We start from the raw sequence: 12,856 nt of genomic DNA, 5'->3' as shown, positions 1-12,856 counted from the left end.
TAAAGCCACGCTTCAGCCAGCCCATGAAGATGCGCAGACGTTTTCGGGAACAGCCCGTGGGCAGCTCGGTGCGGCTAAACTGTGTGGCCACTGGAAACCCTCCACCATGCATCACCTGGTGGAAGGACCAGGAGCAGCTTCCTGCTCCCACCCGGGCCAAACGACCACAGTGGACGCTCACGCTGAAGAACCTGCAGCCACAGGACAGCGCCCGCTATACCTGCCGCATCTTCAACAACGCCGGGCACATCAACGCCACCTACACGGTGGAGGTTATTGGTAAGTTCATGCATTTGTTAATTATTATATTATTATATAATTATTATATATATAAATTATCTTCAACTTAGTCAGTGATATAAACACTATTGATGAAAATGTTCATCAAACTCACAAATATGTTCTGATGAGCACAAGTTCTGTGACAGATCTGATTTATATTTATTTAACAAAAAGCTCTGTGTTATTTTTAGAGCGTACGAACTCCAAACCCATGCTGACGGGAAGCCACCCTCTGAACACCACGGTGGAGCTTGGTGGCACAGCCTTATTCCAGTGTAAAGTCCACAGCGATGTGAAGCCCGTGATCCAGTGGCTGAAGCGGCTCGAGCCGGGCACGGAGCGGCGCTACAACACCACGCTGGAGGTTGGAGGTCAGCACTTCATGGTGTTGCGCACCAAAGATGCGTGGCCTCGGCCTGACGGCTCATACCTCAACAAACTGGCCATCGTCAAAGCCCGAGACGAGGACGCTGGCATGTACATCTGCCTCGGAGCGAACTCGATGGGCTACAGTTTCCGCAGTGCCTACCTCACTGTTCTCTCAGGTATGTGTACATGATTTTATCAGAGATGGTTTATAGTGTCGGTAGCCAGGGACGGGAAGGACGACATGGGAGGTAAGCTTCAGAGAGAGCGATGGTTTCATTGCTTTGCTCCGAAAAACACTGGAACACAATGTAGTGGAATTTGTCTCACACCACAAAGGAAACACCTACGCCACTGTCTTTGGTGGACCGTGTCTGCAGTTTATTAAAGTTCATGGGAAGTGGTAGCTCGTTCGACTTCTGATCAGAAGGTCGTGAGGTCAAATCCTAGCACTGCCAGGCTGCCCCTTGAGCCTTTGAGCAAGGCCCGTAACCCTCAATTGCTCAGTTGTATAAAAAATGAGGCAATCTGATGCCGTCAATGTAAAATTAAAGACAGGTCAGGGATTACACCTACACTCACCCTCAGTTTTTCAATCTGCAATGACGGATCTCCTTGATCCGGTTCATGGTGTAGTGGAATTCGTCTTCGGTGGACCACTTGGACAAACGCACGCATTCCAGAAAGACATTATTCAAGAAGACAATCTCAATATAGAATATAAGAAATGTTCAATATAAAATAATATAAAATATAATTTACTCAAAATATAAAAAAAATTTCATTCTGATTCGGATTGTTTCTATCATGTGATCGTACAGTGGTAACACCTTGTTTGCTGTACGTTACGTGCCTGTAGTTTATTAAAGACATGACAGGAATTACACATACACACACACAATCAGAGTGCGAGAGAAGAGAAAAATGACGTCACTCGACATTTCAGATACGTATACGGTTACAAATACATTCATTTGGCACAAAAACAAAAGATACCCATACAAAAGTCAACTGCAGGATGTTTTCGAACGTTATCCACTATTTTATGCTATATCTTGAAACCTATATTAACATTAACATCAAACCTATATTAACATATGTATGCAGATCCCCAGGTGGAGAAGCCGATTCCCCCAGCCCACCTGAGTTCTGGTCTCCCATGGCCTCTGATCATCGGTATCCCAGCGGCAGCTCTGCTCATGGTTGGCACGATCGTGTTGTGGTTGTGCCATAGCCGCCTCCGTCACAGCCCCTTACCCCCTCGCTCTGCACCCTACCGAGAGCGCCACGGCCCCGATAAAGATCTCAGCATCCCCAGCAGTGGCAGCCCTGACTTCCCCACCCACAGACTAATGGGAATAGGATCCCCGGGCTTTGGTGGGCCTGCAAAAACTTTCTCCAAGGTCTACACGGACATGCACACCCACACCCATACGCACACACATTCGCATGCTCATGTGGAGGGGAAAGTGCACCAGCATTTCCACTACCAGCGCTAACAGGCTAAGCTGTGCCTCAAACGTTAAGCTACAAAAAGCTAATGCTGCTATCCTGCTTTACATGGACAGTGGGTCTTCTGTTTAGGTCAAGAAGCTGGATCTGAACTGCGTTACCCTTGAGCACTGATGGGAATGTTAATGGAAATAAAAAAACAGCCAACCATGGAACAGTGTTCATGCCATAGATGTTCTGGTGGACCGCGTTCACCTTGAAAACTCCTCAGGGCAGGAAGAATCTTGTGTGTGTGTGTTTTAATGGACCCAAATCAGATTTTTTTTTTTTTATTATTATTAAAAGGGACAGAGCTATAATTCATTGCACACCTGAAACCGAACAAGGTCCTGAAGACAACATGCAAAACCAACACACTGACTGTACTGACTGTAGACCACCTCCGTCATCTGCTAGAACCCTCCTCTACCCTGCTCACCAATGGAAAGGGACCACAAGCTCACTGCTGACCAGACATTATTTGGGCGGTGGTTTATTCTCAGCAGTGACACTCACATGGTAGTCTGGGTTGTTATGTTATGGGTATATCAGATATCGCAGTATTTCTATAATTTAAAAAAAACCTCACAACTTTAGGTGAGAACCAGTCCACCAAGCAAAACTCTACAGCCAACATCAGCATGCGGTCATTAACTGACGAAGCACTGATAAAGGGTACCCCCTAAAACGTTTAGCGTTCTCCAGTGGTTCCTCTGGTGGAACCAGGGTTCATGTCGAACCCTACAACGGTGTGTTTCCCCATAAGGAAGATTTTTAAAGAATGTTTTTTTTTAAGCCTAGAATCCTATAAGAACTCAGTCTTGCTACTTGGTACACTCAGAAAAAAATGGTTCTTGAAGGGTTGTTTAGGGGTTCTTAACCTACAGAAAGGGTTGTACTTGAAACCCTTTCTGATAGGGAGACACTGTGTTGTAGAACTCTACATAGAACTCCAAAAAGTTCTCCTAGAGGGACAAACAAAGAACACTTACAGATACAACACACTTCAGGTAGAACAATATGAGTTCAAGTCTCAAACAGTAAACCTACAAGGTGACCAAAGGTAGAACCTGACACACACACACACACACACACACGCACACACACACACCGTGTCACAGCTATACTGAGAATGAACCCATGATCAGAGATACTGGATCAGTGGTGGCTTCATGGTGGTTCCTTTCCGCTGATAGACGGTGTAGAGGGGAGCAGACCAATGCATAGCAAACAGATGGACTACATTCAGTATACAATAAGAATACACAGCACGGTGCTGGGATATGTCAGTGTCTATGAAAAGCTGATGAGGAAGAGCAGTTCTGTTTACAGTGTGTACTTTTATTCGAATGGGAGCATATCAGAAACCCAAACTGTGGATTTTTTTTTTTTTTTTTTTTTTTTGCGATTTCCTGTTGTTTTGCTTTTTAAATGTGATTTCTTTTGTGATATCTGAATAGCTGGGTAAAGAAACACAAAACAAAATGGGAGATTAATTTTTTAAAGTGGCTTCTTCTTGTGTTTGTTTTTCTGTTCTGATCTTTTTTTTTTTTTTTCTTCCAGTATGTATTCGTCTGATTATATGCAGTATGCAGTATTAATATTGTTTATCTCGTCTAGAATATGCAAAAAAAATCAGAGAATAACCTTAAAGCCATACGATGCATTTACTTGCAATATTTGCAAAATTTCTTTTGTATCTAAGACAGTTTTTTTTTTTTTTTTTTTTTAAATAAATAAATAAAATCACTCTGTTTGACAGTCTCGTGGTGATATAATCGTGTATATGTATTACGATTTAGAGGTAAATGAAATCTCCGGCCTTCTTTTCTCTATAAAGTTCCCTTTAAAGAACGTAAATATTGCAAATTCTGCTGCATGGATGCTGCGACTTCACTGTGGTGCTGATGTAAGCATATTTTCATAGTATTTTTGTAATAAACAGACGATGTTGGTTTGTGTATTGCGTTCATTTGCTTTTTGTTGTTTTAAAACGGAAAAAAAAATTCATATGATGATTTTTTTTTTTTTTTTTTTTTTTTTTTTGGTTTTAAAACAATAAATATTACAAAAATGTCTCCTGTAGCTGCTTTTCTTCTTTGTTTTTCATCATTTCAGATTTATTTTGCAGAATGACCGTTTCGGCGATTACCGTTAATAAGGATCGCTACGTTCTTTCTACAAATCGCAAGATGGTGAATGTAAAAGAGGACAAAATGGTGGCTGAAAGAGAAATCTGCAGGACGTCACGTACGTACGTTATGTACGTCCCATTTGTCTTTAGGTCTTCGCTAATATTTTTGTAATAAACAAATGATGTTCTAGTTCTCTTGGCTGTACCATATGACACGTCCGTGTATTTGTAGTGAGAAGTAGAACTTTGGCCACTGCTGGGGTATGTGTTGACTTTGTGCTCGGGGCTGTATTAGTTTAACGGAGGAATGCGGTGAGAAAATTAATAGCCACAGTCCCAGACGTATCTGCTGGTTATTAATACTGAGTGGGATGGGATACACACTGGTTGGGATGCCAGTCCATTGCAGAACACACACTCACACACTTAGCAATTTAGAGTAAAAGCTGATAGCATTATGAATTAAAATGGTATTTTTATCCAAAAAAAAACCTGGTTGCCTCTGCCAAGAGGATAAACAAAAGCATAAATCCATGATTTTAGAGGCTTCAGCAATTATTATTTTAGAGGTGTCAATAGTGTTTTGAAATTTTGTTGCAGAACCATAAGGCTATGCTGGAAGCATTGGGAATGAGCTGGATTTAAACACTCTATGAGACACCATTCCATCACAGGACACCATGAAGACACTCATCCACACCTACAGGAAGGTTTTTGGGAGGTGAGAGGAAACCGGTGAACCCGGAAGGAATCCACATCTATTGCTTGCTGTAAGACAGTGGTCATCAACCCTGTTCCTGGAGATCTACCTTCCTGAAGACTTTAGCTTCAACCATAATGGTGCCCACCTGCCCATCTAATCCCAGCCTTAATAAGTTCTTGAGCAACTAAATCAGGTTGTAGGTGTAAGGTAGATCTCAGGGAAGAGATCGGGTTGGTGACCAGGACTTTCACTAAACGTGACCCTCTGAACATGGTCGTCTTTCTTTATTTGTAATGTAATGTACAGTGAAACAGTTTTAGGAAATCTCACTAAACTGTCCTTTCTGAGCAAACTACACTGCCATCTACTGGTCATGTATAGTCTTAGAAATCGAAAATAAAATTAGATGATTCGATGAAAATTATGATTGGTCTTATTTATCTTAATTTAGAGATTTGTTGATATGTTCTTTATTTATTTATTTTTCATATTTAATATTTCTTTAATGAATAGTATTAATATTAAATAACCGGGTTTCACAAAAGTTTCGTTCAAGTTGTGTGAACAAATCATTTTGTAAATGAGCAGAGTAAAATGTGTGCGAGTAGATTCAATTTGTCCATGAGCAAAAAAAAAAAAAAATATATATATATATATATATATATATATATATATATATATATATATATATATATATATATATATATATATAGATTGTATGAGAATATATGATTGGGATCTCAATATTTGGCAGGAAGTAATGCGATAGTAGCCACTAGATGGAGCCAGATGTTGTGACAGTGATGTTGAGTAAAACTCTGACATGCAAAGGGTTAATGAGTGTCAGGACTTCAGAGTAATGTTAGTGTGAATGGGTCTGGCTTGTGGTTGAGAGATGGTACTGTTCCTTCCTGTTGTGTATATTTATATTTACAGTATTTTCAGACTATCAAAAAAAAATCCTCATGTCCTCCCCATGCTTCGGGGTTTCCTCCAGGTACTCTGGTTTCCTCCCCCAGTCCAAAGATGTGTGTTGTAGGTTGATGCAGTGTGTGAGCACTTGTGTCCTGTGATGGGTCGGCACCCTATCCAGGGTGTCCCCTGCCACTGTCAAGGCAGGGTCACATTTTCTATGTATGTGTGTGTGTGTGTGTGTGTGTGTGTGTGTGTGTGTGTGTGTATGTGTGTGTGTGTGTGTGTGTTTAACCACCCGACCTCAGATATTGCACCTGCAGATGTTTGATGAGATCAGGACAAATGACGAATGATCTCTGTGCCCTGCAGCGACTCGGCAACTGATAAGAGAAAAAAGTGAAAAGCTTTTGATCTGGTGGATTATAAGAAGCTCCACCCACAAGCCTCTAATCAGGAAGTTCAACGCAGGTTGTTGAGCTGCTGCTGGATCTCGGCCTGACACTTGGAGGGGTGAGGACTTTTGGTGCATGTTTTTCATTTACACGTGAACAGACATGTTGGACATCAGTAATGTATTTAATATCAACAAACCTTTCAGCACTACAGCTGATTAATATGAAAGATAGTGTAAGAGTGTACATCACACACACACACACACACACACACACACACACACACACACACACACACACACACACACATTGTGTATCCAGTGCATATATATTTACTACAAGATTTTTTTTAATTTCTTTTCTCTGATCATGATTCATTAAAAATTATTTCCAGAAAATATTTGAAATCTGTGTTGCATAACAAATCACTTTAAAGGGGAAGAGCGGGTAGAGGGAAAGTGAGAAAAAGACAGCAAGAGAGAGAGGGAAGGAGACATAGAGAAAGAGAGAGAGAGAGAGAGAGAGAGAGAGAGAGAGAGAGAGAGAGAGAGAGAGAGAGAGATGGGGACATACAGAAAGAGAGAGAGAGAGAGAGAGAGAGAGAGAGAGAGAGAGAGAGAGAGAGAGACGGGGACATACAGAAAGAGAGAGAGAGAGAGAGAGAGAGAGAGAGAGAGAGAGAGAGAGAACAGAAAGAGAGAGAGAGAGAGAGAGAGAGAGAGACGGGGACATACAGAAAGAGAGAGAGAGAGAGAGAGAGAGAGAGAGAGAGAGAGAGAGAGAGAGAGAGAGAGAGAGAGAAAACAGAAAGAGAGAGAGAGAGAGAGAGAGAGAGAGAGAGAGAGAGAGAGAGAGAGAGAGAGAGAGAGACGGGGACATACAGAAAGAGAGAGAGAGAGAGAGAGAGAGAGAGAGAGAGAGAGAGAGACGGGGACATACAGAAAGAGAGAGAGAGAGAGAGAGAGAGAGAGAGAGAGAGAGAGAGAGAGAGAGAGAGAGAGTGACAGCCTGAGAGTGACACACATAAATAGCACAACTGTTAAAGGATGTTTGACAAAGCATATTCTCACACACACACACACACACACACACACACACACACACACACACACACACACACACACACACACACACACACACACACCACTCTTGGACATCTGAAATATTTATTAAAAGGTACATAATGAATTGGAAGAAGCTGAGCTGGACTTCACAGTAACGTGGTCTAAACCCAGTGCAGATGTTCTCCAGAGACCTGCAGCAGAGAGTGAAGGAGCCGAGACGTTCTCATCACGAGGAACTGAATTAACACGGGTGAAAATAACGTGTCTGACTCCTGAATCTGGCTGAGAGAATGTAAAGAGTTAAAAGAGTGTGTAAAGCTGCTCTGAAGGCAGAGTTCGGTTACTGTAAAGAAGAGGAATGATAACAGCGTGATCGAGTATTCGATCATTCACTGCATGTTTTACACTATTTTCCATATTTCATTAAAAAAAAAAAAAAAGTTTGCTCCAAGTATATAAAGTAGTCTATTTACACGGTAAAATTAATTTCTACACATTATTCCTCAGAGTGTTGTAATATTGTGTTTACTCGAGCTGATTGATTTTATTCAAGCCGTCCGTGTGATTTTTCTATCACCTCACTGCAGCTTTTCACAGCTCTTGGTCTCATAAGAAGCTTGTTTACCATCACGGCTCCTCAGCAGACGCAGGATGCACGCACAGGTCTGGCCTGGAAAGTTAAAGCTGAGAGTGGTGTGGAACATTCAGTGTGGTTTTCACTCGCTGTACCTTCCTGTTTACCCGAGCAGAGCGCTTTATACTATATCGTATTTTAAATATGAGTGGAAAATAAGCATCCACTGTGTCTGATCTATAGGTTTTTTGCCCGTTCTCTTGGACTGTATGTGATTTTATCAGACAGTGAGCTGATGATAAGTTCATAAAACCATTGAACGTGATAAACAATGCAAAGTTACGAGCCCAAAGTTGATTATTTTGCTCTATGTGTTTTATTCCTCTTAAACCACAGCAATCTGTGAACAACTGCAATTTAGATTTTTCTTCCTTTAATCGATGTGTTTATAAATCGGGGACGTCTTTCCCCAGGTCAGAAAACTGCATTATCGTGTGCATCATCAGGATGATCTAAAGCTGAGTAACTGACTGTGTACATAACATTATATCTGACGGGTTACACAATAAGCGAACACGCGGTTGTGTGTTTAGATCAGATTAAAGTGCAGGGTGAAATCTGGGGCTTTAAATGAGAGGTGTTATAATATTACACAACTATATGAAGTCTAGAGATGTTTCAAATTGTGCATCGTGTCTGAAAAAGAAAGGGAAAAAAACAAACAAACAAACAAAAAAACAACAATGGTGTGGCCTGAGAGAAAGAAATATAGCCACACATCCTGTGGAAAGTTTGAGAGGTGAGAAACTGATGGTGTTTCTGAGAAAAGCGGCTCGGCGGTCAGAGCGGCCTGCAGAGATGAAACTCTCAGAGCTGCAGTGTGTGAAGCGGCAAAGAGATGAACAGAGATACAAAACCACACACCTCACCTTAAAACCTTCCTCACACACACACACACACACGAACACACACACACACACCGGAATGTAGACGGTATATAACTATGATTCATGCAAAGAAATGTAATCTTATCGCACTACGTTTTCTCTGCGTACGATTTAGAGTGGGCGGAATTCTAGATCTAATGACCCGGGAATAAATGACTAGCGAAAATTAACCGCTATTTTGATCTATTCAGTCAAATTTGGCACCGTGAACATCAATGACAGCTTTAACTTGTCAATGCTGGCAGGTGAACGTGGTGTAAACGGGAGTACAAAGAACAGTACAAACTTACACATTAAATGATTTGTGACAAGTGTGCTGCAAACGTTTTCTTGATTTCAGCTGTATACAGTCTTGACCTTGACCAAGATCATAAACCATAACATAAACCATAACATAACATAATATAACATAACATAACAAAACATAGCATATGATTGTTTTTCCTACTCAGTATTATAAGTTGAATGAAATTATGGTATGTGTTTAAAGTATCATCTAATATATAGAGTATATACATTATATAGAGTGTGTGTGTGTGTGTGTGTGTGTGTGTGTGTGTGTGTGTGTGTGTGTGTGTGTAAAGGATAATCCTTAGGTGTGCGTTACACGATTTTAATGCACACACGTCGGCTGGTTCTTTACTTCCACGTCATGCATTAAAATCGTGTAACGCACATGTAGCAGTGGATTATCCTTTACATACACACACACACACACACACACACACACACACACACACACACACACACACACACACTGTATATAATGTATATACTGTATATACTTTATATATTGGATGAAACTTTACACACATCCCATAATTTCATTCAACTTATAATACTGAGTAGGAAAAACAATCATATGTTATATGTTTTGTTATGTTATAATATATTATGTTATGTTATGGTTTATGTTATGGTTAATGATCTTGGTCAAGGTCAAGACAGTATACAGCTGAAATCAAATAATAATAAAAAAACGTTTGAAGCACACTTGTGACAAATCATTTAATAAGTATGTTGGTAGTCTTCTTAGTCTGCAGTATCATATGTAGCTTTTTGCACGTGTGTGTGTGTGTGTGTGAGTGATGGGGTATCAGAGAGAGAGAGAGAGAGAGAGAGAGAGAGAGAGTAAGAGAAAGAGAGACAGAGAGAGAAAGTAAGAGAGAGAGAGAGAGAGAGAGAGAGAGAGAAAGTAAGAGAGAGAGCGAGAGAAAGTAAGAGAGAGAGAGAGAGAGAGAGAGAGAGAGAGAGAGAAAGAGAGAGAGAGAGACAGAAAGTAAGAGAGAGAGAGAGAGAAAGTAAGAGAGAGGAGAGAGAGAGGAGAGAAAGAGAGTGTGTGTGTGTGTGAGAGAGAGAGAGAGAGAGAGAGAGAGAGAGAGAGAGAGAGAGAGAGAGAGAGAGAAAGTAAGAGTGAGAGAGAGAGAGAGAGAGAGAGAGAGAGAATGTGATTGGTTAGCGTCACACAGTGGTGAAGGAGGAGCGACATTAAGGCCTGAATAAAACTCCTCCCATATCGACACAAACATCTTGTTCATGATGAAAAAACATTCATATTCAAGATATGATTCATTGCTTTTCTTTTTCTTTTTCTTGAATGATTTTTTCTTTTGGACTCCGCTGTATATAATGAAAAGTAATATATATATATATATATATATATATATATATATATATATATATATATATATATATATATATATATATATATATATATATATATATATGTATATAAACCTAAGAGTAACTAATTGAAATCGGTGTTTACAACATATCTGGTAATATAATATAATAATGAGAAGGCATAAACGTTAAATGTTATGAGGTTACATGAATGAAACAAACATGAGATATATTGAATATTTTAAAACTGGACTGTTATAGAATCTGAAGAGTTGGCATGAGTGAGAAGGTTTTTCTTTCAATGTGTAATCAATGTGGAGATGAAGTTCTGGAAAGAAAATGAAAAACAACACCAGCTTACATGTAAGCCTCTGTCTCTTATTGAGTGTCATATCCGAATCCACGGTCAGTCCAGGAGACACCATGAATCCACAATCTGAATCCAGTGCGGATATTACCTCTCTCTCACTCACCTGCTTAATAAACCACGTAATAAATCTGTTTCCTGTTAACCCTCATTCACTCCTGTGTATCTATCCAGTTTTCTACAAGACCGTCATTCCGCCGTGTGTTCCTGCAGTGATTTCTGTTTATTTGTGATGGATTGCCACTGTTCTTCATTTTGATTTCCATTAAGTGCTCTGTTTCAGTAATAATTACAGCACATTTAGGCTATTTTGCCTTACATTGCGTTTGCAAAGCCATATTAGTGTTTACATTGTCCTGATAAAATAAATCTTAGAGAAACCTAATCTATATATATATATATATATATATATATATATATATATATATATATATATATATATATATATATATATATATATATCTCCAGTAGAGGACTGCAACACTAATCTTTTATCCTTCCGTACTGGGTTTATTCCTAACCTAATATCGCCGAGTTTTAACTTTACGAGAGAGTGCACAGAGAATTTCACAATACAGCACAGCTTTGGCTCTCAGAAGCTTTTCAGACATCATCAGTGCCTCAGTGAAGAAACCCAGTGTAATACAGTGTGAGGAAAGACTCCATACGGAAGAAACATTAGGAGGAACCAGGCGTTAGGATGTAAAGTCCAGGTGGATCTATATTAAGTGAAATCCTGGGTAAGTCCAGGAATACTAATTAATATGAACTTTATGGTTAGTGATAAAAATGTTAATGCATCACTGGAATATTTATACTGTTAGTGTAGGAGATGTTGGCTAGATGGAATCAGAAAGACGAGCGAGATTGTAGTGGTTTATAGTCTCTAGGACAGAAGCAGGAGTTTACAGTGTGCTGGAGTGGAAGCGTGTAGGCCTCAGGATGACGTTGATGTCATAATTATGTGAAAGTGTATATTAATATACATATATTAATATGTGACATGTCACATATTAATATACATATATTAATATGTGACATGTCACATGAGACAAGAATCTTCATCTCCATTCACTGGCTTCCTGTAGCCACCCGTGTCAAATTCAAGGCCTTGATGCTCACGTACAAGACCTTGTCTGGAACAGCACCCTCCTACCTCAACACTCTCCTCGAGGCTTACGTTCCCTCACGCAATCTGCGATCGGTTAACGATCGATGCTTAGTAGCGCCTACTCAGCGTGGCTTTACTCAAGGTCCCTTTCCAGAACTTTCATACTAACTGTTCCTCAGTGGTGGAATGAACTTCCAACCTCAATCCGGACCGCAGAAACTCTCACCATCTTCAAAAAACAGCTAAAGACCCACCTCTTCCGTGAACACCTAACTAACCCCTAAAATGCCAACCCTCACATGATCCATCCATCCATCCATCCATCCATCTTCTACCGCTTACTCCTTTTCAGTGTCACGGGGAACCTGGAGCCTATCCCAGGGAGCATCGGGCACAGGGCGGGGTACACCCTGGACAGGGTGCCAATCCATCGCAGGGCACAATCACACACACATTCATACACTACGGACACTTTAGACACGCCAATCAGCCTACCATGCATGTCTTTGGACTGGGGGAGGAAACCGGAGTACCCGGAGGAAACCCCCGCAGCACGGGGAGAACATGCAAACTCCACACATACCTGGCCCCGGCAGGACTCGGACCCCAGACCCTGGAGGTGTGAGGCGAACGTGCTAACCACTAAGCCACCGTGCGCCCCCTCACATGATCCATTTTTTGATTTTCTAGAACTCAATTAAAGGATCTTCTATGGTAGCATTACTTGTATTGTTCTCAGCTTGATACATCACTTTGCTTGTGTTTACTCATTTGGATAAAAACATCTGCTAAGTGAATAAATGTAAATGTGATATGGAATAATATCAGCTTCTGGAAAAAGTCTGAAAAAAAAGAAGTAGCTTTTTAAAACTTTTTTTTTTTTTTTT

The 12,856-nt window shown here is 40.4% G+C and overlaps 1 protein-coding gene across 1 annotated transcript in view; it reads left to right on the top strand.

Annotated features, from left to right (window-relative positions):
- fgfrl1b (fibroblast growth factor receptor like 1b) overlaps nt 1–4,217 on the top strand; it is a 43,978-nt gene extending 39,761 nt beyond the window's left edge. Inside the window, exons 5-7 of the mRNA XM_017475099.3 lie at nt 1–279; nt 474–827; nt 1,756–4,217. Coding sequence (XP_017330588.1) covers nt 1–279; nt 474–827; nt 1,756–2,147 — 1,025 coding nt within the window. The 3' untranslated portion in view covers nt 2,148–4,217. The remainder of the gene's footprint in view (nt 280–473; nt 828–1,755) is intronic.
- Nucleotides 4,218–12,856: the final 8,639 nt, after the last annotated feature.

The sequence above is a fragment of the Ictalurus punctatus genome, chromosome 8 (assembly GCF_001660625.3).
Source record: "Ictalurus punctatus breed USDA103 chromosome 8, Coco_2.0, whole genome shotgun sequence".
In the NCBI taxonomy this organism is placed as follows: Eukaryota; Metazoa; Chordata; class Actinopteri; order Siluriformes; family Ictaluridae; genus Ictalurus; species Ictalurus punctatus.
The sequence above is the reverse complement of the archived record's forward strand: the minus strand, read 5'-3'. Positions and strand labels throughout refer to the sequence as shown.